Source organism: Danio rerio, chromosome 4 (assembly GCF_049306965.1).
Source record: "Danio rerio strain Tuebingen ecotype United States chromosome 4, GRCz12tu, whole genome shotgun sequence".
In the NCBI taxonomy this organism is placed as follows: domain Eukaryota; kingdom Metazoa; phylum Chordata; class Actinopteri; order Cypriniformes; family Danionidae; genus Danio; species Danio rerio.
The window spans coordinates 74,102,501-74,130,000 of record NC_133179.1 but is presented as its reverse complement, the minus strand read 5'-3'; the positions used below and the strand labels follow the sequence as shown (position 1 = coordinate 74,130,000).

The window sequence follows — 27,500 nt, the reverse complement described above, 5'->3', positions numbered from 1 at the left end:
CAATCCCACACAGAAATCTGACACATGTCAGTGTGTACGTGCAAATTAGGATACATAAATGACATACATGTTCATATGTGGATTTTACATCTAAAACATGTCATTTATGCAACATGCATTTCAAAATATATCAAATATGTCCACTTAGAGAGAAAAGTCCACTAAAATCATATTATAAACAACACGCTAGGAACATGTCCATATCTGTAAATCCAATGGTTGAAAGCATAAGTGGCATTTTTGCAACATTTCACAATATATGTTGCATTTTTGACACGTTTTATTCATGTAATATCCAAATGTGAATCTGTTTGTCTCATGTAATTAGCATATTCTTCATCTATGCATATGGGATGTTGCATTTGACACTTCTTATGTACTTCAAACATGCTGTACTTTAAATGATTTTAATACATGACTTTTTATCTGTTAATGATTCTTGCAGATTTATAATGTATATTATATATGTCTTTACATGTTTGATTATACACATTTGTCTAACATTACTTAGGATATTCTAATGCAGTGTTTCTCCAGTAACTGTGGAGTCTTTGTGCTCAAGGTAAGTTTAATAATGTACATGCACAATCTCATTAGTAATTCAGAACTAAACAACATATTTGACTTTCAGTATGTCATGTACATCTCTCCTGAGGTTGAGTTTGACTATTCTGAGGTGAGTATTTGCTCAACACTTTGTTAGCCAGTATAACAGAAGACTTTTTACCATTGTAGTAATAGTCTTTGCATTTTAAACAGGCTATATGACATGCATAAGGAGATGGTGGTGTGCGCTCCTGCTTGACAGCTCAGGGTAAATATTAAATCTTTTTTATACATTTAAAGTGATGTCAGTTTGCACTTTGCAATTCATTTCTTTTTTTTTTTTCTCAAGGTCTGCTTAGGATTGAAAAAAGACCCAGAAAAGTGTAGAGCTTATCTGAGGCACCTGTACTCTCAATGCAAATATAGTAAGTTAGCAATAAAAAAAAAATAGAAAGGTTATATATATATATATATATATATATATATATATATATATATATATATATATATATATATATATATATATATATATATATATATATATATGTATATATATATATATATATATATTACATACGCATGCACACACCAGCCACATTAGGTACGCCTCTTGTCAATTCTTGGAGGGCCGCAGCTCTGCAGTTTTGCTCCAACCCCAATCAAACACCACAGCTGATGTGCTAATTAAGGTGATCAAGTTTCTATTGAACACCTCGATTATTTGGATCAGCTGTGTTTGATTAGGGTTGGAGCAAAACTGTGCAGAGCTGCGGCCCTCCGAGAATTGATTTTGACACCAATGGCTTACTAGTACCAAGTTGGACCCCCTTTTGCCTTCAGAACTGCCTTAATCCTTCGTGGCGTAGATTCAAGAAGGTACTGGAAATATTCCTCAGAGATTTTTGGTTTATATTGACATGATAGCGTCAGACTTGTTGGCTCCGCATTCATGCAAATTTTCCATTCCACTATGTTTGTCACTGTGAGTGTGTGTGTAAGCATGCTTGTTAACTTATTTATATTCATTTACATTTAAAAGGTCTCAAACACAGATTTACAATATGCAACTACCATTGTAGCAATAATCACTTTTTAAATTCAATTTAGCCACTAGATGGCAGCACAAGACCATTTATTGTGGATCGCTGCAATTGCAGGCTTGCTTTTCTCTCTTTCTTAAGTCAATGACATTGCAGTGAAGATCTCTCTGAATGCATCTTGACAGGGTACAATGTCATTACATTTCAAATCAAACTGAGTCCAAGTTTACAACCTAATTAGTTTACACATTATGTTTTCCCAGTCATTACATCCCAGCATGCTTGTGTTTTAGTGTCATCCTGAATGATGAGACTTAAATAGCAGAAGAGTCATAAAGGCTCTTAAACCCTGCCAATCAGCTTGTGTTTGTAATGATAAAAAATAATAATAATTTAATAAATAAATACATAATACTTTTATATTTACAAAATATGTATTCATGCACGCATGCATCATACACTTGATCTTTATTTTTCCTTTACACCAGTATCATAAAGTAGAATGATCCACCATAGCGATCAGCTTATTTAATATGTTAATCTCATTGGCCATCGCATTTGACTGAAAATAAAACCTTTGACCAATGAAACACCTTTTACCCCGCCCCTGCCTGAACAAACCTTTGACCACTGAAAAACCTTTTACCCTGCCTTTAGCCATGTCTATTGCTCCAGACTGCAGTTACCCAATACCTCCGAGAGCTCAGATTGTGTTCCTGCTGCACAACAGCGTCTGTACTACTGCATGTGAGTTTAACACTTCTACATTATGATTTGTAAAAATGATGAAGGGGTTTATATGTGTATAAGCGTGTTTAAATGGCTGTCTGATCCTAAATATATCTGCTGTGAAATGACTGAAAGTCAGTTTGTCCTGTCGGGTCTGTTTCAGTGCGGTGTTGTTAGTGAAGTGAGCATTGATTGCTATAAAGTGTGCTGTTCTTCATCTCAGTATATTGTCATCTCCAGGTGATGGTCAGCGGCTGATTGTTTCCTGAAAGCTCTGCTAATGTCTGCATTGGTGTTTTAGCTGCAGTATGGCAGAGGAGCGAGTAAAGGACTCTCTCTCAGAGAAACACAGGTATTGACTCTGTTTTTACACCATTATTTCAACACTTTCTCTGAAGAACAAACACCAACAACAATGCACTTATTTGTGTTGCTATTGCCTGATCAAATGATGGACAAAGCTTCAGTTTACAGCTTCAGCAAATGTGTTTAGATCATTCTAGATTACAGATAGCTCGATCTGGGGTCATGTTTATCAAAGCTCAATGTGTGTCATGTGTCGGGTTTAAAGTCCAGAACAACATCAGAGAGTTAAAGCTGACCGCAGAACAGTTTCAGCTTGTGTTTATAGAGGAGAGAAAGAAGATCAACAGAACTTAAATTAGTACAAACGTGCATGTTAAACATGGTGTATAGTTCAGTGAAGGGGATTATTAAATAGTTTTGTCTCTCAGACTCAGAGATTATATAGATTCCTACAGATACACAATACTGTTTAGTGTTTTATATCTCCTCCTCTGATTTCTTTAGTGAGTTTTTACTCAAGAGGTTACACAACAAGGTTTTAGAGTCGAATGTGTTTTCAGTGAAGCTGAGATTGTGCAGAATGAGAAAGCAGCGCATCACTCGTCTGTTTACCCTTGATTATTGAGTAACAGACCTGATCAGACAGACCTTCAGTTGACTATAAGTTTGAGCTGAATAAACAAAACAAACTCATAACACTCTTAAAGGAGCCTCTGTGAATTAAAGTTTTCTTCTGCAGTAATACAGTCTTTTCTATTAAACTTGAATGGCTTTCAGCAACAGAATTATTTCTTCTTGATTTCTTATTCTTATTTAACAAACAAATGTTGTGTGTTTCTCTTCACTGTTCACCACTGACTGGTCAAATCTGCTCTCTCTCTCTCTCTCTCTCTCTCTCTCTCTCTCTCTCTCTCTCTCTCTCTCTCTCTCAGTGATCAAAAAAATCTTTATTGAAATAAACGGTATGTTCTTCGAATTACTAACACCTCTTCACTTAGAGGTCATTTATACAACAAAGTATATACAAATATTAACAAGTACAGTTGACAAACAAACCTTTTCTTCAGATCAATTGACCAGATCGATTGATCAGATTTAAGTGAAGCTCCCCAATCATCACTAAATAGCTTGCTATTTCACTAAACTAGAATACAGACCTTCACAGCTGTGTGCTATTTTGTTCTCGACGTAAACTCATATTTTTATAGATGTATTATGATGGTTGTCACTCATTTTTTCAATCCAACTGGAACCTAACCTAAACTATTTCATTCAATACTGCAAACTGGGCAATTGAGAAAAAAATAAACACAGCAGCCAAAACGTCAAACCCAGACTACTCCACGTCAGGATATATTGCCAATAGTTCATTACAGTGTTTTCACAATTGGAGAGTAATTCATTCTGTATGAAGTGCCCTTTTATTTCTAACAAGTCATTGTTTATGTGCGTTTGTGTGTAAACATGAATCAGGGAGCGAGAACATGAAGTTGTTTCATACCGCAGAACTTTCGAGAAGCATTCAGCTGAAGTGAGCTGCTGGTCTTGTCGTTAGATATATATAGGGTGATACTGTTTATGTGTATGTCTCTCTCTCTCTCTCTCTCTCTCTCTCTCTCTCTCTGCTGTAGTGTTGCTGCAGCTGAGAGATTGAGACGCACCGGTCAAAGCTTGCGCGTAATGTATTGCAAAAACGAATACAATTAATATCGAAAGCGTAAGCAGAATCTTGGACATGTCCGTGGAAAAGATGTATTGTCACCCCAAATAATGACCTGAGTCAGTCTATTTAGTAAAAGACTTTTCATTTATGCGTGTCCTCACGCTCTTCTCAAAGCTACAACCAAAATCAGAACAGCAGTTCAGTGTCCAGCGCGTCTCTCTGGGTCTGCATGCAGAGCATGTGAGTCTTTAACAGAGTGTTCTCTGAACTAGACTGCCTAGGTAAAGTCTGTGTGGGAAGCACTGATGTTGAATTGGGTTTCACGCTGGACGTGCCACGATATGCCAAGACGTTTTCTATAAGGCTCAGGCGTTGTGCGGCTTCGCCGCCATTTGGTGCCTTGTGTTGCTTAGCAACATATACAAAACAATGTAAAGACCGCTTGACGTGAAGAAAATAAAGGAGTAGAGAGGTGCTGTAGTTGATCGCGTCAGCATGTGCTACAGTCACTATAGATTTCCAGCGTAATACACCATAAGCTAGTGTGAAGAGCATGTTGTTTTACCGTGGCCCAGTGAATTAAGTAAGCAATCAAGCTTATTAGAAAAGAAAATCGCACATGTGCCACTAAATACATTTTCCAGTTTGCACACGTCTATATTTAGTCGCGAATGTGAGCGAAATGGTCGCACTGTCGAGCCCTGTATTAGACGCAAATAAGGAGTGAGCACTGGTGAGAGTGTTATGGAATTTAATAACGCACGCTAGGGCTGCACGATTAATCGAAAAAAGATCTCGATCTCAATTCGACCCTACACACGATCTTAATTCAGCTTTTCCACGATTCAGCCAATTATATTTTTGACGTCAGGAGAGAAGCAAAGGCAGTCGCACAAGTCCTCTCAGGAACATGAACACCTTCGAAAGCTGTTAAAAGTGTCACATGCTGTATTTATAAGGTATAATTCACCCAGAAACGTCATTTCTGTCTTCATTTAATGATGTATTCACGACCGCAAAATCACACGTGAGCTGACCACGAGCTACTGAGCACGCCAATGACGGCTACTTTAGTGAACAGAAGCTGCATAGGCTGTGAATAACAGGTAATAAAGTTGTAAATAACGTTCAGTTTGTTGCACAGAGCGATCGTTTGAGAGCCATTGTGAAAGAATGATTTGCATGTGTGTGTGTGTGTTTTATCACAGTGATGGCAGCCATGAGCCGCACTCGGAAGTGAAACCTGTGCGCACATCATTTAAATGATCATATCGCATTTACAGTTATGATTACCACAAGCATTTGATATGTTATTTTCTTTAATAGCTCACACAGAGTGTTGTGCATGAAAATAAATGTTTAAAGTGTCAGTATAGCTACTCTAGCTTATTTCAAGAGTTCACACTTAGCTCATGATTTATACATAACTTGTTTGGCATGCTGTCCCGGGAGAGAGCCCTGAGCTCAAGGAATCCTCGAGCCCAGGGCTCCCCCCTTTTGCAGGGTGACTGGAGATTGAGCTCAGGTCTATCTCAAACTCCCCCGCTGCTGAGGCCAAGGCGAACTTCCTGAGAGTAAGACATTATAAAACAGGTTTAGGCTTGTTTTATCTATAATATAGAGCACATTTGGATGGTGGGAGGAAACGGGGGAACCCGGGGGAAACCCACGCCGACACAGGGAGAACATGCAAACTCCACACAGAAATACCAGATGGCTCAGCGAAGACCCAACACCATTGGTATTCTTGCTGTGAGGCAACAGTGCTAGTCACTGAGCCACCGTGCCGCCCATTCTGGATAAAGGAGGAAGAAGGGGAGGAGGGGGGTTTCTTCCAGACGAAGATAGTTGTAGAAAGGAAATGAGGATATATATAGTGATTTGGGATCCTTTGATTGGAGGATCATAATTAGCTAATGTGGACCAGCTGCGTCAATCATGAGCACATGCTCCTCTCGAAATTAGTTTAAAATTAAACTTCACATAATGTTGAATATAATGCAAGACGAAATCTGATAATGACAAATGTCTGATTTCACCAGTGAAAACAAACGGTCTGATAATGCTGTCAATGACAAACGACAAGCACATGTCTGAAACATAATAATTCAGCTTTATAATTATGAATAGTTGTATTCTGATGGCATCATTTTACTGTGAATTAACAAACAGGACATGTTGAAAGTCTGTTCAAGTCCACCATAATGACTGTACAAACTTTAGCATTTTAAGCAGCAGTAGAGCTACTCATAATATTATTATTGTATATATTAGAGCTAGACCTAATATTATCAGTGTTGTTTTACCATTTCGTCACTTTACAATTATAAGGTTCTGTCTGACATTTGTCAAATTTGAGTTATTGACATATTCTTATTAAATGACAACTTATTGTTTACAGTTGAAGACTTTTTATTTACAAAGCAAACGTTACACACACACTGTTTGCTGTATGGATTGCAAAAACTTTGAAGCTCAAAATCATTCAGAACACAGAGAGAACCGTATAAATCCTGGGTGATGATATGATTGAGAATTAACAATAATAATAGCCGACTCATATTAACCTTTATTTTACATCTAAAGAATAATGAGAAAGAATCGGGATCTTGATTTTAACCAAAAATAAATTGTGATTCACATTTTAGCCAGAATCGTGCAGCCCTGTGTGTGTGTGTGTGTGTGTGTGTGTGTGTGTGTGGGTGTGTGTGTGTTTTTTTTTTAACTGACAGCCGTGTGTGTGGATCTTGTGGGAAAATGTTGAAAAGTTCTACATGACGGTAATAGTCTGATGGTGGTGTTTACTTCAGTAATGCCACTAATATCTGCAGACTCCACATGTCTTATTCCCATTACTGTTGAGTTCAATTATGACTTTAGTCGGATTAAGGTAATCAGAAATGGCTGTTTGGAGGTTATTTAGGCCTACAGTTCAAAATTCATGTTTCAAGAGTTCACACTTAGCTGATGATTTACAAAGCTTATTTGGCATGCTGTCCCGGGAGAGAGCCCCGAGCTCAAGGGCTCCTCGAGCCCGGGGCTTCCTCCCGTTGGCAGAGCAAGAAGGGAGCCTGAGCTCGGTGGATCTCAGAACTCCCCTGCCGCTGTAGCTAAGGGAACGTAAGGAATTAGACCAGCTTGATTGTTAAGTATGTTGAATGTCTTTGGATGGTGGGAGGAAACCGGAGAGCCCGGGGAAAACCCACGCGGACACGGGAAGGACATACAAACTCCCCACAGAAACACTCACCGGTCCTATCGAACTAGGACCGGCAGTATTCTTGCTGTGTGGTTCACAGTGCTAACCACTGGACCGCCGTGCCGCCCAATTACAGGTAAAGGAGGAGAATAGGGGAGGAGGGGGGTTTCTTCCAAACGAAGATAAAGTGAACTGAAAACTTAGACTATTTATGGTGCCTTAGGGCTCATATGATTGGAAGATTAGTGATTAGCAAATGCGAGACTGGACGTGATAAATCATAAGCACGTGATCCTCTCGAAATTAGTTTATGAATAAACTTCACTTCAAGAGTTCACACTTAGCTGATGATTTACAAAGCTTATTTGGCATGCTGTCCCGGGAGAGAGCCCCGAGCTCAAGGGCTCCTCGAGCCCGGGGCTTCCTCCCGTTGGCAGAGCAAGAAGGGAGCCTGAGCTCGGTGGATCTCAGAACTCCCCAAAATGCAGAATTAATCGCTCGGGACAGCAGCCGCGTATTCGAAGCAAAAAACCCCCCAAAAGGCAGGAAATTTAGAGCTATATCCGGCTGCTGGATATAATAGAAGGAAAGAGGTTAAATGCATGGGCATTAATTAGATAGGATTAATAAGGGTGAAAAGAGGATTCTAATAACTCTTGCTGGAGTTAGAGTTTGAAGGAACCCCTGCGGGGGTCATGGTTTTCGGGGTTAAGAAGAAGGGTAGAATAGGTGGTTTGAAGCAGTGAAAAGAGAACTTTGAGTGAATCTTGTGGGAGTTGGAGCTCTAAGTGACCCCTGCGGGGGCCAGAGTAGAGTGAAGGTATGGAGCAGAGAGTGGAGGAGAGTAGCTCTTACGAAAGATGGAGCTTTGTGAGAGTTTGAGTTTAGAGCGGCCTCTGCGGAGGTTAGAGCTTGAGGGTAGGGTGTAGATAGGAGTGACCTCTGCGGAGGTTAGAGCTTGAGGGTAGGGAGTAGATAGGAGCGACCTCTGCGGAGGTTTGAGCTTGAAGGTAGGGTGTAGATAGGAGTGACCTCTGCGGAGGTTTGAGCTTGAGGGTAGGGTGTAGATAGGAGCGACCTCTGCGGAGGTTTGAGCTTGAAGGTAGGGTGTAGATAGGAGTGACCTCTGCGGAGGTTTGAGCTTGAGGGTAGGGTGTAGATAGGAGTGACCTCTGCGGAGGTTAGAGCTTGAGGGTAGGGAGTAGATAGGAGCGACCTCTGCGGAGGTTTGAGCTTGAAGGTAGGGTGTAGATAGGAGTGACCTCTGCGGAGGTTTGAGCTTGAGGGTAGGGTGTAGATAGGAGCGACCTCTGCGGAGGTTTGAGCTTGAAGGTAGGGTGTAGATAGGAGTGACCTCTGCGGAGGTTAGAGCTTGAGGGTAGGGAGTAGATAGGAGCGACCTCTGCGGAGGTTTGAGCTTGAAGGTAGGGTGTAGATAGGAGTGACCTCTGCGGAGGTTTGAGCTTGAGGGTAGGGTGTAGATATGAGCGACCTCTGCGGAGGTTTGAGCTTGAAGGTAGTGTGTAGATAGGAGTGACCTCTGCGGAGGTTTGAGCTTGAGGGTAGGGTGTAGATAGGAGTGACCTCTGCGGAGGTTTGAGCTTGAGGGAAGAGTGTAGCTGAGAGGAGCAATGAGGTTGCTGGAATGCTAACTGTAATGGCCATTGGGGGCGTCCTTGGCAAAACCTGTAGGGGTGCCATTGTTGGACGATTAGGCTTCTGCTGAGTTTGGTTAGGATGACTCTAGCGAGAATTGAGGCTCTATTAGGTACCTTTGTGAGTTGGAGCCTTGTGAGGAGTTGCTTGGGGGTTGGTTAGAGCCTGTTGTGCTTCTTTGAGGTGGTATTTACTGAGGCGTATGTAAGATTTAAAAGCTTCAGAAGACCAGCGACCAAGGGTCTGGATCTGATTGTGTGAGAGCCCGTTAGAGGCTGCTGTAGTGGCTGCGCCAATCCTGAATGAGTGGCTGGAAAATGGCTCTGGGGAAAAACCTGATAGGCGAAGAATTTCTTTAAGGTGTTTTTGGAACCAGAATCGAGATACTGGACGGTTAGCGTCGTCAGTAAAAAGCGGGGCCATAGGGTTTGCTTCTTGAGATTTTCTTAGATTAAGATAGGCTAGGAGGGTTTGGAATGGGCGAGTAGGAGAAGGTATGTCGAAAATGAGGATAGAGTGTCCTTTCTGGGTTTGATCTGTTTTGCTTTGTTTGATAAGGAAAGAGATGGTTTCCTTATCTTGCAAAGCTAGATCTGAGATAGTGGGGTGGAGTAGAGGGTTAAATTTAGATGTAACTGTTAATTCGGAACATCTAAGAAACCCAAAAAATGCTAGATTAAACATAGCATCTAAGGTGCGGGCTGTATGGGAGGAAATATACCCTTTGCGAAGGGTGTAGATGCATGAGGTAAGGATTTTGAGTGTGATGGGTTGTCTGGCATCAGGGCTGGTGGGGTGGTTTTTCTGAATACCCTTGATAAGAAGGGAGGTTTGCGAATTTGTGATGGTGTCGGAAGGAGACCCATGGATTAATTTGTGAAAGAACTGGATCTCGCTAAGGTAGCTCTTTATTGAACTGGCTTGTAGGTGATTTGCGGTGTGAAGGTGGGATATAAAGGAAGTGATAGAGAGGAGAGAAAAATCAGGGAAAGGAAGTTGGTGTAGAATATGGAATTGTTTGAACGAATTCCATGCTGTAAGGTATGCATTGAGGGTTCTAGGAGCTATTGCTTGCAGGATGAGAGATAGAGAAGTTTGGTGAAGATTATGAAGTGGGTGGTTTATGGCAATATCGTTTCTGAATACGGAGGTACAGGCGTTGGGTGAGGGTCTGCTTCCGGGGCCAGTTGCCAGAATTTCTGTAGAGAGAAGCGAGAGAGAGAGTCAGCAATTTGGTTTTTGCAACCAGGTACATGTTCAGCAATCATGATAATTGTTTTTTAGCAGATATCCAGATAAGGCGTCTTAAAAATGGCATAAGTGCTTGGGAGTGGGAGCGCCTTTTGTTGATGCAATGCACTGTGGCTTCATTATCGCAGTGAATGAGAATGCTAAAAGTAGACCATTCGTCCCCCCACAAGATGGCTGCTGCGACAATGGGGTAGAGTTCGAATAGGGCTGAAGAACATTGGTCTTTTGGAATGGAATAGAATTGGGGTGGCCATGTTGAGGCAAACCAGTGTCCTTTGTAGTAGCCGCCGAAACCAATAGAGGGGGCAGCATCTGTGTATAGGTTAATGTCGATGGGGGAAGTTGTTAAGTCGCTATAGAAAAAGGAACAGCCGTTCCATTGCTTAAGGAAAGAGATCCATAAGCAGAGTTCATCGCGACTTGGTTTAGAGAGAATAATTATTTCTTCTAAACCTTGAACTGTGGTGGATAGTTGAAGGAGGTGTGAAATAAAGGGGCGGCCCTGTGGAATGATGCGCATAGCGAAATTTAGATGGCCGAGAATTGATAGGAGTTCTCGTTTTGTGCACATCTGTTTTTCGAGGAAGATTTGGGATAGAGAAATGATCCGATCGATCTTTTCTTTGGGAAGGGATGCTTGAAATTTGTGCGAGTCTAGATTAATGCCCAGAAATTCGATTGAAGTACTGGGACCTGAAGTTTTTTCCTCTGCTAGAGGAATTCCGAGATCAGCGAAAACTTGTTGGGTGATCGCTAGGTGTTTGGCTGGAGGAGATGACGGGGGAGAAATAATGAGAAAATCGTCTAGGTGGATGAGGTATGGAATTCCGTAATTATGGATAGAATCCAGCATAATCATGTCAAATATTTTTGGGCTGCTTTTGCATCCGAAGGTTAGTCGGACTGCAAAATAGAATTGATTGCGCCAATAAATGCCAAAAAGGTGCCAGAAGTCTGGGTGGATTGGCATGATTTTAAAGGCAGAAGAGATGTCTACTTTGGCTAGCCAGGCGTTGTGGCTGGCTATCTTTATAAGAGAAATTGCTTGATCGATGTCGTGATAGTTGAGCGTATATTCTTCTAGTGGTATCGTGCTGTTAATGCTAGGGAAAGAAGAATTATGTGGGGACGAAAGGTCAACTATGAGGCGTTTTTTGCCGGAAAATTTTCGAGTTGCGACACCAATGGGGCTAATGCATGAAATATTGAATGGAGGAGCCTTAAAAGGTCCGATCATGAATTTGTTGTCGATTTCTTTTTTAATAAGATAATCGACTGTTTCGGGTTCGGAGGTCGCAGACTGAAGGTTAGGACGAATTAGATAAAGTGAAAAATGGAATGTATCCTTTGTGAAGAGGATGTGGAGTGTAGTAGGTTGGATGAGGGTCAGCTTCTGGAGCCAGCAGTCATGATCTCTAAAATAGAAAAACAAAGAGAATCAGAAATTAAATCTTTGCAAAATAATACAAGTATGGCAGACATGAAAATTGTTTTAGATAATATCCATGCGAGGCATCTGAATAAGGGCATGTAAATGGAAGCGCTTTGTTAATGCATGGTCTGATAGCTTTATTGCTACAATGTGCAAGGATGGTAGAGGTGGGTGTTCGTCTCCCCACGGGATGGCAGAGGGATAGAGAGCTGAGCATATGGGGTGTGGCTTGTCTGGTGGTCCTGGAAAACTGGTATCTCTTGAAGAGTGAGCATGTGAAGTGATAGTGAAGTTCAAATTTTTATTTATAACAGTCAAGTGAGAAGTTTGTTGTCTTGCCGTTTTCACACCCGACTGACTTGCTACATAATCCTATATGATATTTTGTATGGCGTATTACACTTGGACTTTTGTGCTTGATGGCATAATGTTTTCCAATAGCTTGCTATAATTTACTGATTGGGTAATAATCTTTTCAGAAGTTAAATGTCTATTGGAATTTTTTTTATTTATTTTTTTTATTTATTTTTTTTTTTAAACTAAATTCACAAGCGTGTCTGGCCTATTCATTCATAAGGTCTTTGCAACAGAGCCAAGAGAGAGGGCGGGACCATCTCCAGTCTTTTAGCTCATTGGATGGTGATGCTTCTCTTTACAGCTATTGGCTTAACGGAGTTTCAGTCAGGCAATGCAAAAGGTGCAAAAAGCCTGGCGGCCATTTTGTTAATCAAATTCAACATTGTTTATGGCTCTGCTGAACACATTCCAGCAAACAATCTGTTAAACGATGGATCGCATGTGTACTGCTAGGAGAAGGTAAAGGTTCAGTTTTTGCAATAGCTTTGGAGTTTTGGCTGTTATCTTGCTGGGAAATGAGGTTGAAGACACAGCAGATGCGTTGTGGAGGCTCTTTGAAGTGGAAGGTTTTGGTGTTGTTGTTTAAGCTGTTGATGAAATTGTTGGAGTTGTTTGAAATGGTAGTAGTAGTTGTTGTTGTAGCTTGTATATTGTAGCTTGTAGATTGAAGCTTTTAGATTGTATATTGTAGATAGTAGCTTGAAGCTTGTAGATTGAAGCGTGTAGATTGAAGCTTTTGTAGCGCTTGTAGCTTTTGTAGCTTTGTAGTTGATGAGCAGAGCAGAGCATTCTTCCAAACAGAGATCCTGGTGATTGTAGCTTGTAGCTGCTTTGGTTGTCCATGCTGGTTTAGAGTTGTTTTTTCAACGGAGCTAGCTACGGTGAAGCTGCTTCTTCCAAACGAAGATAAAGTGAACTGAAAACTTAGACTATTTATGGTGCCTTAGGGCTCATATGATTGGAAGATTAGTGATTAGCAAATGCGAGACTGGACGTGATAAATCATAAGCACGTGATCCTCTCGAAATTAGTTTATGAATAAACTTCACTTAATTGAATAAACAGTAAACACAAGCACATCTTATTGATCCAGTTTCTCCAGCAGTTTGTGATGCATTTTGGAAACAGGAGATGAGCCCCTGCTCTATAATGCGCCACCTGGCTCAAAGGCTTATTATTTGGGTAGCACACATATTCTGAATGCCTTCGGCAGAATTCAAATGAGCCATTTTAATCTAGATTAATTCAGAGATTGGGGATTTCCTCTGTCCTCCATGCGAGTGTTTATCATTAAATCTACAAGCTTGATAACTCCTGTGATCCTCTGCCTTCCTGAGAGAGGCCAGGCCTGACAATTTAGAGTATCTGCCAGATTTCGTTAAAGAGCAAATAATGAACAGTTTGAAGTGTGAAACAAGTAATGCTTCATTAACTCCACTGAACACTGAAACTGATCTAACACACATTCAGCTGCGATAGGAAAAGGCAATACAAGTGAAGAAAAATTGTATAGCCTATGAGTAATTAATCATTCATAATTCCCCTTATGAGCGAATTTTGCTACAAAGAGACACTTATTTTTTCTTCTGGTGTGTTTGTGTGTTCAGTGTGAGATCAGGATTATGTGTGTCCAGCTCTGTGTCTCTAAAGAGTGACCAGTCAAAAGATCATCCACCATACTTCAGAGAGGAAACACCATCATCTGCTGAAAGGTATTCAGTGTTGTACATTATTGCTCACACATGGACTGTATTAAACATATTAATCCAAATACATGCGCTATAGGGGAAATGAATAAACTAAAATGGCCATGGTGTGTGTGTGTGCATGTGTAAATGAGAGTGTATGGGTGTTTCCCAGTGCTGGGTTGCAGCTGGAAGGGCAAAACATACGGAGGAATAGTTGGCAGTTCTTTCCGCTGTGGTGAGAGGTGTAAATGTATGATTACAGTAGATTTATCTGTTAACAGTGATGAATATGAGTCAGCAGATTCAGGAGACGAGACTCACAGGAGACACAAGAGCTTTACAGACAATCTCCAGTCCATCTTCCAGGTAGGAAAAACTCATTTTGAGTCATAAAATCAGTGAAATAACCATGAAACACAGAAATATTTGTTCACAAGACTTTTGAGAACTAAATCTTGTACCCTTATAACCACACAACTAAAAATGTCTGCAAAATAGTCTTAATCTATGGAGGGTCATGCATTAAAATATATTTTCTCTCTTGTTTTCTTGTGATCACGACTTCATTTCTCATGATTTCCACTTAATTTTCAATTTCAGCAAATAGTTGGTTTCTAGTTATAGCAACTTTTTCTGTCTCTGTTTCTATATGTATTAATTACTATTATTATTATTATTATTATTATTATGTCTTTCTGGAATGACTTAATGTTTCTGCTTCTATTAGAATGTTGTCCCAGACATGCATGCCGTATCTTCGTATCACATTATCTGCAGGGACTGACTTTTGAAAGTAATAGTAAATCTCTTGCAGAAAGGACACATTAAAGCATAAGCAGATCTTCATCATTCTTCATCATCTCATTCATTCATGCAGCAGCTTATTTTGAGCCATACAGAACTGTGCTTTAAAATGTTGAGGGAATATTATTGTAAACAATGAGAGATAATATTATACATGATATATATTAATGCATGTACATTAGTCATGAGTAGGGTAGAGTGATGCATTCAATATTAGTGATAATATTGGAATAATTTAGTCAACCATGTCAAATTTTTAAATATCACCCATATTGAATATTTTAATATTACGCCCCCCTTAAGCGTTACCGTGTGCACTGGAGGCGTGAGGTGAGGAGGGTCTTATTTAACACATTTCTGAAATGCAGACTGGAGACGACAAACAGCCCAGTAGAAGCAGACGGGAAGAGATGATGAATTAGTCCCCAATAGAAACACACTCTGTAATTTCAGGATGGACAAAACACTCTTAAAATACTCGTCATGTGATGAGCCGGCTGATGAGCTCAGAGTTCTGCTTTGCACTCTTTTCATACAGATTTCTAAAATAAAGAGCTTTTGTTCTGTAAATGAGTTTGCTCCTGAAGATTCAGCTGTTTTCTCTGACATGTTTGCCAGTCATGTTGACAGAAGACACAGAGAGAGAAACGACTCCCTGTCAGTTTCACTCATTTTACATGAACATATAGTTAAGTTGTGATTATGAATAAAAATGATAATAACCTTTAATGTTCAGATCTGTGTTTGTCCAATCAACATGATCAAAATGAGTATTTCAGCTGTTTTTATGGAGATTGACATCATATATCAGGTGTGCATTACTCTCTAATTCAACAGACCAGAGTCAATTCCTCCATATATCACTGTAGTAGACGTCTAAACACAGATGACCTTGTTAAAACAGAACTACATTTTGTGTTGGACTAGTCTCTTAAACATCTTACTCTAAGACTGTGTTGTGTTTTGGTGTGATTTTTGTCTTTTGTAGCTGTGAGATATCTGAAATCATTCAGCAGTAGTGATATATAAAGGGGGTTTCACACCGGATGCGCCTCTCGGCACCACACAACGCTGCACTGCCACACACAGATTTCTATTAGGGTGCCTCCCCAGCCAGGAATGACATGTGGGGCCCAGATGAGGGCTTCATGTGCAGCAAATGTGGGCCTCGTTATGGGCTTGCACCCAGGATCCACGTTGGGAATAGCCGTGAAAGCCCAGACGTACTAAAAGTGGGACCTGTAAGGGTACTGCATGGGTCTTAACTGGGTAATTCAGATGGGTTTTAAGTGGGATCTATAAGGGTCTTATGTGGGTCTTAAACAGGCAATTCATGAAAGACCCATTTGGGCCCCACCTGCCTAAAGGTGTTTAAAGTGGGCTTGCACCAGAATTCAACCCTGAATGCTCATAGGGGCTTAAAGTGGGCTCTGCAAGCATCTTATGTTGGTCCTAACTGGGCAATCATGCAAGGCCCATATTTGTGTTCCCAGTTCAAGCCCATGCCCACTTGGGCTATAGAAATTCTCTGCAACACCCTTATGTGCATTACCAGTTTAAACCCATGCCCACTTGATCCATAAATATGTCATGCAAGACCCATATATGTGTTCCCAGACCAAACTCATGCCCACTTGGCCCATGCCTGTCCCTTATAGGACCCATGTAATTAGCTCATATGGGCTTCCTATGTGGGACTCGTACTACAAAACCTTCAAAGGATCCGCTGATTTCACCCAGCCAAAGCACATGCCCCCACAGTTCCCATAGAACCCGTAGTTAACCCATCCGTGCCCCACATGTCATTGCTGGCTGGGTAGCTATGACGCAGGACACTTCATATTTCTGTTGCTCCACAGGATCGCCATCTAAATAGTTTTTTATTTTTAAAAATGTGAATGTGTGTGTCTGGTGTGTAATACTTCCAGCTGTCATGTGCACGCCATGTTGCAGCGATGAGCTCCTCATCCAGTGTGTGAACCCCTTAAATGTAAATAACCTTTGAATATTCATCAGCTAATCAGAATCAAGCATTCTAAAGACTCATAGTGTAATGTATTATAATATATTTTCATTTATTGAGTAGGTTTTGGGTGAACAACTGTGAATGAATGTTTTGGTTAAATGTTGTTCTTCTCTTTTCTTCACTCATAGAATCTTGAGAGCAAAATGATCAGATTTCTGAAGAATGAACTGGAGAAATTTAAGAAAATCTTACAAGATGAAAACAGACAAGACAATTTTGTAAAGGAGTTTAATGAGAACAGAAGCAGAATCACAGAAGCAGCTCTTGATCTCACACTCTTCTTCCTGAGAGAGATGAAGCAAAATCAAGCTGCTGATACTCTCCAGGGTAAAAGACTCATGGATAGACCCACACGAAACCTGCAGATTTACAGAGTTTTAGCCCATCATTGAGTCTATTCAGTAACTTGTGTACATCTATATTCATTCAGTTTTTATTTTATTTCAGTAATATTGTTGACAAAAGTGAAAATGTTCATATGATTTATTTAAAGTGCAGTTAGTAAAGTCATATTTTCTGTTCTTTAGTAGATCTGTTAAATGAAAGACTTACTTTGTTTAGCAACTAAGTGGATCTAATTTGATTTGTATTGTAAACATTACATATTATTAAATAGTATTATTTTACAAGTTAAAAAAGTATTATTTTTTATTTATTATTTTATATATTTAGTTTTTATTTATGATAATCCCAAAAAAAATGATTCCGCAGTAGTCTGCAGATATTTTACAAAATTCTCCTCAGAAAAAGCAAAAAATGTCTGAAAGTTCAGTCTGGCCCTACTCATCTCAATCTGTCAGACTGACACTTACAAATAAGTCAAGACTAAATCTCTCTGTTTCTTTGCTCCTGTGTTTAGATGAGCTGCTCTTCAATAATCAGCTTAAATGTAGCCTGAAGAAGAAATATCAAAGTGTGTTTGAAGGAATTGCTCAGCAAGGAGACTCCACACTTCTGAATAACATCTACACAGATCTCTACATCACTCAGGGTGCGAGTGAACAGGTCAACACTGAACATGAGATCAGACAGATTGAAGCTGCTTCCAGACGTCATCAGTCACTAGAGATACAGGTTGAATGCAAACATTTGTTTGAAGCAGCTGAACAAGACGAGCAGATCAGAACTGTCCTGACAAAAGGAGTTGCTGGCATCGGGAAATCAGTCTCTGTGCAAAAGTTTGTTCTGGATTGGGCTGAAGGGAAAGAAAATCAAGACATCAGCTTCATATTTCCTCTTCCATTCAGAGAGATGAACTTAAAGGAGAAAGAAAGACAAAGTTTAAAAGACCTCATAACTCAGTTTTTCCCAGAGACTAAAGGACTGAACCTTACAAGAAGCCCACGATTCAAAGTCCTGTTCATCCTTGATGGATTGGATGAATGTCGTCTTCCTCTGAACTTTGCTGGTAATGAGACGTGTGGTGATGTATCTTCAGCAGTCTCACTGGATGTTCTCCTGACGAACCTCATCAAGGGAAATCTGCTTCCTTCTGCTCTCATCTGGATCACCAGCAGACCAGCAGCTGCCAGTAAGATTCCTGCTGACTGTATCGACCGGCTGACAGAGATACGAGGATTCAATGATGCCCAAAAGGAGGAGTACTTCAGAAAGAGACTCACAGATCAGAATCAGGCCAGAGAAATCATTGATCACATTAAACAGTCAAAGAGTCTCTTTATTATGTGCCACATCCCAGTCTTCTGCTGGATTTCAGCCACTGTTCTCCAGAACATACTGAAACTGAAACACAGGGCTCATGCTGAAACACTGCAGGAATCTCCCAAGACTCTGACACAGATGTACACACACTTTCTCCGCTTTCAGATCCAGCAGAGCAGAAGAAAGTATGATGGAGAAAACACAGCAGATGTCTCCTGGGATCCAAAGCTCATCCTTTCACTGGGGAAACTGGCCTTCCAGCAGCTGGACAGAAACAATGTGATCTTCTATGAGAGCGATCTGAAAGACTGTGGCATTGACGTCTATAAGGCATCGGTGTACTCAGGCATGTGTACCCAGATCTTTAAGGAGGAGACGGGAATCATTCTTGGTACCATGTACTGCTTTCTTCACTTGAGCATTCAGGAGTTCATTGCAGCCCTTTATCAACATCTGGACATCGACAAGAAGCGTGGATGGTTTTTAATACAGATAAGCAAAAATAAAAGCATGATTGATTTGCTGAAGGCTGCAGTGGACAAGGCTCTGGAAAGTGAGAATGGACATCTGGACCTTTACCTTCGCTTCCTTCTCGGTCTGTCACTCCAGTCCAATCGACAACTCTTACGAGGCCTGTTGACACAGCAGGATGACAGAGACCAGAGCAAAGAGGAAATAATTGCCTACATCAAGCAGAAACTTGAAGGGAATCTGTCTCCAGAGAGATCCATCAATCTGTTCTACTGTCTGAATGAACTGAACGACCAAACTCTGCTGAAAGAGATTCAGTATCACCTCAGTAGAGGACGTCTGTCATCTGCTGACTTTTCACCTGCCCAGTGGTCTGCTCTGGTCTTTGTGTTGTTGACCTCAGAGGAGGAGCTGGAGGAGTTTGAGCTTCAGAAATTCCAGAGATCAGACGAGTGTCTCATCAGACTATCAGCAGTCATCAAATCCTCCAAAAGAGCTCTGTAAGTCAACGTCCTTCTTTTTTTTTTCATCTAAGAAGTAGACATTTCCTGAATTTAAATAATACAGTATATTATGTTAATGGTCATGAGATTTAGGTCATGACCGAAAGGACAAGATTTTGGATACAAGCAGCCAAAATGAGTTTGCTTCGCAGGGTTGCAGGGCGCACCCTTATAGACAGGGTCTGGAGCTCTGCCATATGGGAGGAGCTCAGAGTAGAGCCACTGCTCCTCCACATCGACAATTCAATTCATCTTTATTTCTATAGCACTTATAATGTAGATTGCGTCAAAGCAGCTTCACATAGAAGACCATAGTAAATGTAAACAGTGTCGGTTCAGTTTTGTGTTGTAGTTCAGTTTAGTTCAGTTCAGTGTGGTTTACTTTTCACTGCTGAGAGTTCAAACACTGAACAGCAGAAGTCAGCTGAGTTGGCTCGGGCATCTGTCCCACCGGGAGGAGGCCTCGGCGAAGACCCAGGACACGCTGGAGGGACTATGTCTCTCAGCTGGCCTGGGAACGCCTCAGGATCCACCCGGAGGAGCTGGTGCAAGTGTTTGGGGAGAGGGAAGTCTGGGGTTCTCTCCTAAGACTGCTGCCCCTGCGACCCGGCCATGGATAAGCGGATGAAAATAAGAAATGACATGACATCATGTTAATGAACATGAACAATATTGATATCAACTAAACTGCAAAATACATTAATAATTGTTCATTATGTAATGTTTTAGTGTTTTTAAAATAACATTCAGATTCAGGTTTTGGCAGTGGTTGTGTAAGGGATAGTTTACCCAAAAAGTGAATTTACTAATTCTTACTCACTCTTCATGGATATAAACCTTTCTAAAACTTTGTTTTCTCCTGTTGAACATAAAAGAAGATAATTTGAAGAAAGCTGAAACCTGTAACCATTGACTTACACACCAGTTGTTTTTCCTACCATGTAGGTCAATAGCTAATGGTGTTTGGTGTTAGTGAGGCCAGCAGGGGGCGCACATCCTGTGGTCTGCATGAGTCCTAATGCCTTAGTAAAAGTGAAGGGGACACTACACTGTCAGTTGGCGCCGTCTTTCTGATGAGACATTAAACTGTGGCCCTGACTTTGTGTGGTCTTTAAAAATCCCATGGCACTTTTCGTAAAGAGCAGGGGTGTAGCCCCGGTGTCCTGGCCAAAATCCCCTGCTTCTAACAGCAACCTAGTTTTCCCATGTGGTCTCCCAGCCAGGTACTGGCCAGGCTCAGCCCTGCTTAGCTTCAGGGAGTAACCGGTCTTGGGCTGCAGGGTAATATGGCTGTTATCGTCTAAATTTCACACAAGTCAGCTATAAAATGATACAGCACCTTTAGGGCCCTATCATACACCCAGCGCAGTGTGGCGCAAGGCGTGGCGCAGTAGTCTTTTGGTAGTTTCAGCTTGTTGCAAGAGTCGTTTTGAGGCATTGCGCTACGCTGTTTAAATAGCAAATGCATTAGCGCTCATTTGTGCGCCCATAGGCGTTCTGGTCTAAAAAGGAAGGCGTTCTGAGGCGGACCGCTGGCGCGTTGCTATTTTGAGAAACTATAATAGATTTTTCATTAGACCAAAACTAACCCGGTCTAAACTCCGGCGCAGAGTTGCGCCTCGCTTACACACTGCTTAATACACACAAGATGTAGAGCAATAGGCAAATATCTTTACATATGAAAATTTAAATATTAAGGATATATATAGGATATAATAAGAATAGATATAGGATATAAATATAAAGGATTAAAATATTACAAAACATATTATTTTCTAGCCGACATAAATATGAAAAATCACTGCATTTATTTCTTCTTCATCTCGGGAGGCTTTTTCAGTTCATTCATAACAATTTGCTTTTGTATAATGTTATTATTATTAGCAGTATTATTTATTAAATCCATATTTATATTTGTTTTATTAAAAACAAGCTTAGATTTGCCCACCTGTCAGGTTTTAGACCATATGTGGCGTGGCAGGTGTATTTGGAAATAACTCAGTATTTTGATCACTCTTGGTCATTATTGTTTATTTATTAGTTTGCTGGAAATTAGAACTGAATTTAGAAATAGTTTTGAAACAAATCGTTGCGCTTAACAAACGAAATTAATTGTTTATGGGCTAATTGATGTCTGTGCGTAAAGGTTTCCCTATCCAAGAGCAAATGTGAAAGTAGTTCCATTATCTCTCATTCTCACGCAGTAGATGCTCTGTTTAACAGTTTTCTGTTAAAAAAACTGTTATCTGTTAACTGTTTGCTTGTAAAATTTCTTATTTTTTCCACTTAGACTTACTTTGTGTCCTGTAAATAGCGAATGCGCTCTTGGCACGGCGCAGCTGGCTCTTAAAGGAAGATGAGACTCTGATTGATTTATTCTCAAAACACACCTGTAACTCATTAAGAAAATGAAATCAACCCTTTTAGACCATGTGCCTTGGCGCAAAGCGGATTTTCCCGTCTGTAAATTAGCAAAAATGCGTTCTGACACGCCCTGAAAGCGTTTGCGCCCTGCGTTTTGCGCTCTGCGCATGGACTGTCAAAATAGTGCCCTTAAAGTCCGTTCTGGACTGGAGTGGAATGATCACACTGATGTTTTCTCCATTCTGTCTATTTTGACTCATATCTATGCTGATAATTATCAGGTAACAATGACACAGACACACACTCATACACTATGGTCAGTTTTGTTCACCCAGTTCACCTATACCAAATGTCTTCACACTGTGGGGTAAACAGGAGCTGGGACTCAAACCAGCGACCTTCTTGTTGTTAAGTGAAAGTGCTTACCAATGAACCGCCATGCAACCCTCTTTTTTATTATATCTTCTTCTAATTGTGCAGGCAGGGAAAACAAATGCAAGAGCTGGATCTAGGTTCAGTTTTAATGTTAAATAAAATCCATACACAAAAATATTGGCAGAGCTGAAGAGCAGAAAACACAAGCAATAGAAACACACACACATACAGCAAACTATGATCAACATATAATGACTGAAACAGAGGAGCTTAAACACACAGAGACTAGTGAGTTAACATGGGGGTGAAGAGTTACTGGGCAAGTAACATGGGGAAAACTGGGGTGAACACAGAGAACACAAGGATAACACAACAGTACAAGGACAGGACAACCAGGACCATGACACAGCTCCCTTCTAGGAGAAGATTCCAGATAATCCACAGAGGAAAACACAAGACAAGAGTGAGTTCAGCAGCTGGAGGTGTTACAGTGGACAAGGGTGATGGGGGAGAGACAGGTTAATGAAACCATGACAGAGTACAGGACAGATGGTGAGGGGGAAACTGACAGGCAGGTGGACAGAGAGGAGGACAAAGCCAAGGAAGCGACTACTGGACAGTAAACCAGAGCAGATCCCGTGGATCAGGGCTTTTATCTCAAAGGTTTTAGAGAGGATTGTGTCTGTACAGCTGAATAATTTCATGTTTAATAATAACGTTTTTGATACATTTCAGTCAGTTTAGAGCTGGTCATATCACAGAGTCCGCTCTATTGTGGGTTTCAAATGATGTCTTGCTGGAGGTTGGTTCAGGTAGCCCTGTTCTTCTTCTATTATTGGATCTCTCTGCTGCTTTTGATACAGTGCATCATGACATTCTCATTGATCAGCTTAGAAAACACGCTGGTATCCAGGGTCTAGCCTTGGACTGGTTCTCTTCATATCTGAAGTATAGAACTACATCAGTCAGTTTGGGCAACTCTTGTTCTTCTGTCATTCAATTAATGTGTGGGGGTTCTGCAAGGCTTGATATTGGGTCCAATTTTGTTTTCCCTTTCCTTATTTCTGTTGGGAATTTTTTTGAAAAGCATGGCATAAATTACCATCTATATGCTGATGACTCTCAAATCAATCCTCCTTCAGACTTTGTTAAATTGTTTGGCTGATATGAAAGATTGAAGAACTCAGCTGCCAGGCTTTTAACAGGCACAGAAAAGGCACATTACACCTGTACTGGTTTCTCTACACTGGCTGTCGATCCAGTTTAGAATTCAGTACAAAGTACTGCTGTATGTTTATAAATCCCTCCATGGCCCCTGAGTGTATTTCTGAGCTAATTAATATACACCAACCCGTGAGATCTCTTCACACTAAGGATCGACTCTATTTGCAAGTTCACGCTTGATATGTGGAGGTGACAGAGCTTTTTCAGTAGCAGCCTCAAGACTCTGGCCCGATCTTTCACTCTCCTTAAGAACTTCTCCAACTCTTGAGTGTTTTCAGAGGTCACTGAAACACTTATTTTCTTCAGCTTTTACTCGTGTGTTGTGAGTTGATGTATTTGGTTTCTTGTATGTTTGCTTGTATTCTGTGTTTTATGTACAGCACTTTGGTAGCCATTGTGGTTGGTTGAAAGTGCTCTAGACATAAACTGAGTTGAGTTGATCAGGATAAACAGCAGGAGCACAGAGCTATAGTGGAGCAGGTGAAACCCTCCATGATGATGCGAGCCCACCTTTCTGGAGGTTTCAAACACCTCTAGACTGTCTGGATGTCTTTAAAGGGGGGGTCTAGAGTGTGTTTTTAAGGCTTGGTTGTGTTGATAGAATGCAATGTGATGTGTGCTCATGCTTCATTTGTAGAAAATCAGCTTATTTTTCATATATCTAACTTTGACTATATACAGCTACTCAGCTAACATGAAGACAAATGTCATATGTCCTAGTTCCTATGAAAGGCCCGTCCTCAAGAGGCTCTGATTGGTCAGCTAACGTATTGTGCTGTGATTTGCAGATCGGCTCCACGTCACCAGGAAAAGTGTCACGGCTCTACAATCACACACTTTTGCGCTGTGTAAATCCTATCAGTCAAAGTAGCTGTTAGCCGTATCAGTGTGAGCCTGAATCAGACAGAAAATGACACAGAGAACACAGCTGAAGCTCACGCCTGCTCTCTAAAATATCATCTGACAAGAGTCTGTCACATATATTCAGAATAAGCGTGTGTGAGTCATATGAAACATTCTCATATCTTTAGAGTGTTAGTTATCTGAGATGTGGAACGCAGGGAAAGCGTCTGCATAGAGAGACACTGCATTTTTTTGCACAGAAGTACTAGAGAAGATTGAAACTGCTGTACTAGAGTCAACTGAAACGGTGGAAATGGCTGGATAAGGCTGAGGAACTGCAGGCAAGATTACAGGGCAGACAGTCCTGATCACTGACATGGAGGAATCTTTAGAAACAGAAACACACAAACAGCAAACAACATTGAATATATTTATATATCTTCTATATTTCTGTCACATATGCATCTGTTTCACTTTATTCTGAAAAATGCTTTGAGATGCAACTTTAAAGATGCTACAGAAGATTATTGTCATTAGTTTGTTTGTTAAATAATAATAAAACTATTTTAAAAATTCCTGTTTTGCAGTGTTAGGTGTTTAATAAAGAGTTGGGCTATTGGAACATCTGAAGGAAGCCATCTGTGTTTTATAGTGTTACGGTTATTTTAAGATGGAAACGCTAGGGTTAAAGCAACATTTAAAACTTATGACTCTTTATGAATGGTGGCGGCAATGGAGCAGACAAACAACCAAATTATGCCAAAATAAGTGTTTATTTTACAAAGTGGAAAAATGATAAACAAAGTATATACAAAATAAAGAAAACAAGAATAAATAAATGGTTGTAATAAAGGGGAGGAGGAACAAAAGTGGCACCAAAGAAAAGAAAATATAACAAAACACAACTCTAACTAGAACCCACAATCTCTCTACTATCTAATAAAAGAAAGAGAAAGAAAAGTCTTCAGCGTTTTCACACCCTATATAAACTACACTTCTAAACACAAACGTAAACAAAACTTACAATTAGTAGCGCACACTTCTAAACTAGTGTGTATAATACATTGGTATCTTCTACGTGTAGCAACATGTAGGTCACGAAATATCTACCCTGTTCCTCGAATCCCACTAATGTCGTATATCTGGTAATCAGAGAGAAAACACAATTTGAACACTTTTAAAGATCGATTTCAGCACAAATGATTATAACACACATAACACAAGAAACTGTCACATAATCCAGCATCCAGCAAAACACACAGTCAACCAACATAGCAAACACACAACAGTGAGCAAGCAAAAATCAAGCTAGCTTTCGACTACACCCGCTTCCTTTTAAAGTGGGGAAGTCTGCTTGTGATTGGACAATGATGATGTCATCGCAAATGGTAATGATGACTGGCATCTAGCTTGGCCAATAGGTAGATGAGCTGGGCGGACCTAAAGAAAATGATAGGTAGAGAAGGAGCAAGAGAGAAAAAAAACAAAAAAACAAACAAACACAGGCACAGATACTGAGCCGTAACAATAGACATAAATACTATTTAAAGCTAAAATCAGCAGATGTGCTCACTAATTAGTGAAGTTAAACCAGTCACTACAGTCAGATGTGCTTCAGACTATTAAACACACCAGATTAACACATACATATTGTGTTTGTCCTCTACACAGGCTACAGAGCTGTTATCTCACTGTTCAGTGCTGTGAGAGTTTGTCTTCAGTTCTACAATCCTCAAACTGTGTGCTGAGAGAGCTGGACCTGAGTAACAATGACCTGCAGGATTCAGGAGTGAAGCTTCTCTCTGATGGACTGAAGAGTCAACACTGTAAACTGGACACACTGAGGTCTGAGTTCAAGCATCTGATTGATTGATTATTTGATTGATTGATTTTTTGTTTTGTTACATCAGACAGATCACATTAACAGTGTGTTTTTAGTAATGTGTGCTCTTTCTCAGATTGATGACGTGTAAACTCACTGCCGATTCTTGTGAGAGTTTGTCTTCAGCTCTACAATCCTCAAACTGTGTGCTGAGAGAGCTGGACCTGAGTAACAATGACCTGCAGGATTCAGGAGTGAAGAAGCTCTCTGATGGACTGAAGAGTCAACACTGTAAACTGGACACACTGAGGTAAATGATTCTCCACTCTACAATAACTACAGTCAGACAGTTTCATATTAGAGCTCTTCATGCTTGAACATGTTAACCCTGGGTGATACTAAACCCCAGATAACAGGAATTCTGGTTTATCAGTGATTGTGTTTCACACTGCTCATACTATACCTGTAGTTAACCATCAGGGGTCTGAGGTGATTTTGGGACCCCTGAGATGTTTTGACCTGCCCTGACATCTGTGCTGATTTCAGCTACTTATTACACAGAACTGGCCAACATGTGTTTTATTTGTGTTCAGCACAAACTGAGCTACAATAATATGTGGGAAATATTGATGTACATGCTTGTGTTTTGTAGAAATAAATATTATGTGTGGTTAGTAGGTTTTAGAGAAAAAATGTAGTTGAAATAAGATCCATAAACCAGACTGAATGTGTCTGAACAAGAGTTTAGAGTAAGCAGTCTTGTAGACTAGAATATTTACTGCACAATTATGTGGAATTATTCTGTTCTCTCATTCAGAGAAAACATTACAATGATCTACATTTTGTTAAGTGTGTTTTGGGTGATCTCAGCTGTATGTGTGAGTGACAATGCTCATGAATAATTCACACCTGAGAGACAACAGACACTCCCCCACTCACCCATCAAGGGCAGTGTACAGCAATGTCCATCTGCAGAAGCTAGCCCAAACTCAATGCTTGTTGTGTTACTGCTGTGTGACCATGTAAACACTCTGGGTGAACAATATACAGTGCTCAGCATATATAAGTACAGCCCTCACTAATCTCTCTTTTACATTCATAGTTTAATAGGAAGCTCTACAGTATTATATTTGTGCATATACAATAGATTAGCCAAATCTGGAGCTCATCTAACAAAATAACTTAAGATAACAGTCCAAAAACTAGTGCACTTAAATCTATGTGTTATAGAAAAATATTAAATACAAAATTAAACAGAGGAAAAATCAAGAGAAGCAAAACAATGGAAAATTTAGCTGGAATTTTGTAGTGTTTAGCAGTATTTAGCCTGAATTTAATTGTATTATCTTTCAATTTCTGAATATGTTTGGTGACTAAAATATGATTGTCATGAATAAATCAGTTTAATAAATGTGTTCTGTTTAAATGCAGCAGAATACACTGCCTATATTGACTGAGAAATGGAGGAAAGTCTTGGTTTTCAGAATGGGCTGTCCTCCATTATGCTGAGCGCTGTATGTGACTTATACAGCCGCACAT

The 27,500-nt window shown here is 40.3% G+C and overlaps 2 protein-coding genes across 6 annotated transcripts in view; one reads left to right on the top strand and one right to left on the bottom strand.

Moving 5' to 3' along the window:
- si:ch73-389k6.1 overlaps positions 1–27,500 on the bottom strand; it is a 778,105-nt gene that overhangs the window by 336,063 nt on the left and 414,542 nt on the right. The window lies entirely within an intron of this gene.
- Positions 1–27,500, top strand: part of si:ch211-232d10.1 — a 257,213-nt gene that overhangs the window by 36,550 nt on the left and 193,163 nt on the right. For 2 of the 5 annotated variants that reach the window (XM_073948227.1, XM_073948231.1), the window contains exons 1-8: positions 2,248–2,333; positions 2,556–2,667; positions 13,787–13,891; positions 14,149–14,233; positions 16,826–17,024; positions 17,557–19,330; positions 25,811–25,984; positions 26,098–26,271. In XM_073948227.1, coding sequence (XP_073804328.1) covers positions 2,624–2,667; positions 13,787–13,891; positions 14,149–14,233; positions 16,826–17,024; positions 17,557–19,330; positions 25,811–25,984; positions 26,098–26,271 — 2,555 coding nt within the window. In that variant the 5' untranslated portion in view covers positions 2,248–2,333; positions 2,556–2,623. Of the gene's footprint in view, positions 1–2,247; positions 2,334–2,555; positions 2,668–13,786; positions 13,892–14,148; positions 14,234–16,825; positions 17,025–17,556; positions 19,331–25,810; positions 25,985–26,097; positions 26,272–27,500 lie in introns of those variants that run through there. The other 3 variants (XM_073948229.1, XM_073948228.1, XM_073948230.1) reach the window with 3 other exon arrangements.